This window comes from Bufo gargarizans, chromosome 4, assembly GCF_014858855.1.
Source record: "Bufo gargarizans isolate SCDJY-AF-19 chromosome 4, ASM1485885v1, whole genome shotgun sequence".
NCBI lineage: Eukaryota > Metazoa > Chordata > Amphibia > Anura > Bufonidae > Bufo > Bufo gargarizans.
In genome coordinates, this window is record NC_058083.1 from 143,404,270 (window position 1) to 143,406,142 (window position 1,873).

Consider the following 1,873-nt stretch of genomic DNA (forward strand, 5'->3'; position numbering starts at 1 on the left):
CACTTTAATAAGCAGCAATTTAGTTAATGTTTTAATGCAGATTTATGCTTTTATTCCTCAGGTCAAAAAGAGGGACATTTAAGGATCTCAGAGGGACTCAGGTCCAAAAGAGGGACACTTGGGTGACTCGCATCATGACTGCCACAGTACTGGCATGTTTCCCTCAGTAGTCATGGCGGCCGCCATGACTGCCCCGCCCCGCACGCCTCAGAACGTGGACGTCATCGCGTCACAAAGGGCTGTACCCGGCTGTAGCTGTAGTAGCTGAGGCCGGGATGGCGGTGCGGTGCGTTTCGTGGTTGCTGCTGGTGAGCGGCGTCCTGGCCGCTGTGCTGAGCGCCGCCTCGGCGGACGGGAACGGTGTACCGAGCAAGAAGCTGAAGATGCAGTACACGGCGGGGCCGCTGCTCAAGTTTCAGATATGGTGAGAGGTGACCGAGTGTGTGCATGGCGGCCGTCCTGTGTGTCAGCTGCCGGGTCACCTCCAGGACACAGATCCCGAGCCCTGCTGAGTACTGGCTGCGGGGTGTGGGTTATGGAGGGCCTCTGCTGGTGTAATCCCGCACTGTGCGCGAGTGCTCCCAGTCATGTCGCCCTACAGCGGGTGACGTAATGGCCCCTGTAGGGTCCTTACTTTGCAGGGGGGGAGGGGAGACGTCATATTGCTGGGGTGCACAGTCATGTGGGCTGGGGGAGGGGGAGATGTCATATGGGGGGGAAGCACAGAAGTCATGTGGGCCGGGGGAGGGGAGATGTCATATGGGGGGGAAGCACAGAAGTCATGTGGGCCGGGGGAGGGGAGATGTCATATGGGGGGGAAGCACAGAAGTCATGTGGGCCGGGGGAGGGGAGATGTCATATGGGGGGGAAGCACAGAAGTCATGTGGGCCGGGGGAGGGGAGATGTCATATGGGGGGGAAGCACAGAAGTCATGTGGGCCGGGGGAGGGGAGATGTCATATGGGGGGGGAAGCACAGAAGTCATGTGGGCCGGGGGAGGGGAGATGTCATATGGGGGGGAAGCACAGAAGTCATGTGGGCCGGGGAGGGGAGATGTCATATGGGGGGGAAGCACAGAAGACACGTGGGCCGGGGGAGGGGAGATGTCATATGGAGGGAGGGGGGGCACAGAAGTCATGTGGGGTCGGTGGGAGGGGAGATGTCATTATGGCAGGGAGGGGGGGCACAGAAAGTCATTGTGGGGCGGGGGGAGGGGAGTATGTCATATGGAGGAGGTGGGCACAGAAGTCATGTGGGCTGGGGAGGGAATGTCATAGGAGGGGGGTGGCATCAGAAGTCCTTTGGGATGGGAAGATTCATATGAGGGGGGCACAGATTCATGTGGGCGGGGGAGGGGATGTCTATGGAGGGGGGGGGCACAGAGTCCATGTTGGGCCGGGGGGAGGGGAACATGACATATGGAGGGGGGGGGCACAGAAAGTCATTAGGGGCGGGGGCGGGGAAATGGTCATATGGGGGGGGGGGCGGCACAGAAGTCTGTTGGCTGAGGAGGGGAAATGTCCATATGGGGGGGGCACGAAGTCATGTGGGGGTGGGGGAGGGACATGTCATATGGGGGGGGGCACAGAGAGTCCATGTGGGGCCGTGGGAGTGAAGATGTCATATGGGGGGCGGCACGAAGTCATGTGGGCTAGGGAGGGGAAATGTCATATGGGGGGGCACAGAAGTCATTGGGGCGGGGGAGGGAATTCTATGGGGGGCACAGAAGTCATGTGGTGCGGTGGAGGGCGAAATGTCATATGTGGGGGTGGGTGGGCACAGAAGTACTGTGGGCCGGGGGAGGGGAGATGTCATATGGGGGGGGGGCACAGAAGTCATGGGGCGGGGGGGGAAATGTTATATGGGGGGGGGGG

General features: G+C 60.7%; 1 protein-coding gene across 1 annotated transcript in view; it reads left to right on the forward strand.

Moving 5' to 3' along the window:
* Positions 1-236: 236 nt before the first annotated feature.
* Positions 237-1,873, forward strand: part of SELENOT (selenoprotein T) — a 19,540-nt gene continuing 17,903 nt past the window's right edge. Inside the window, exon 1 of the mRNA XM_044290888.1 lies at positions 237-424. Within this exon, the coding sequence (XP_044146823.1) occupies positions 276-424 (149 nt within the window). The 5' untranslated portion in view covers positions 237-275. The remainder of the gene's footprint in view (positions 425-1,873) is intronic.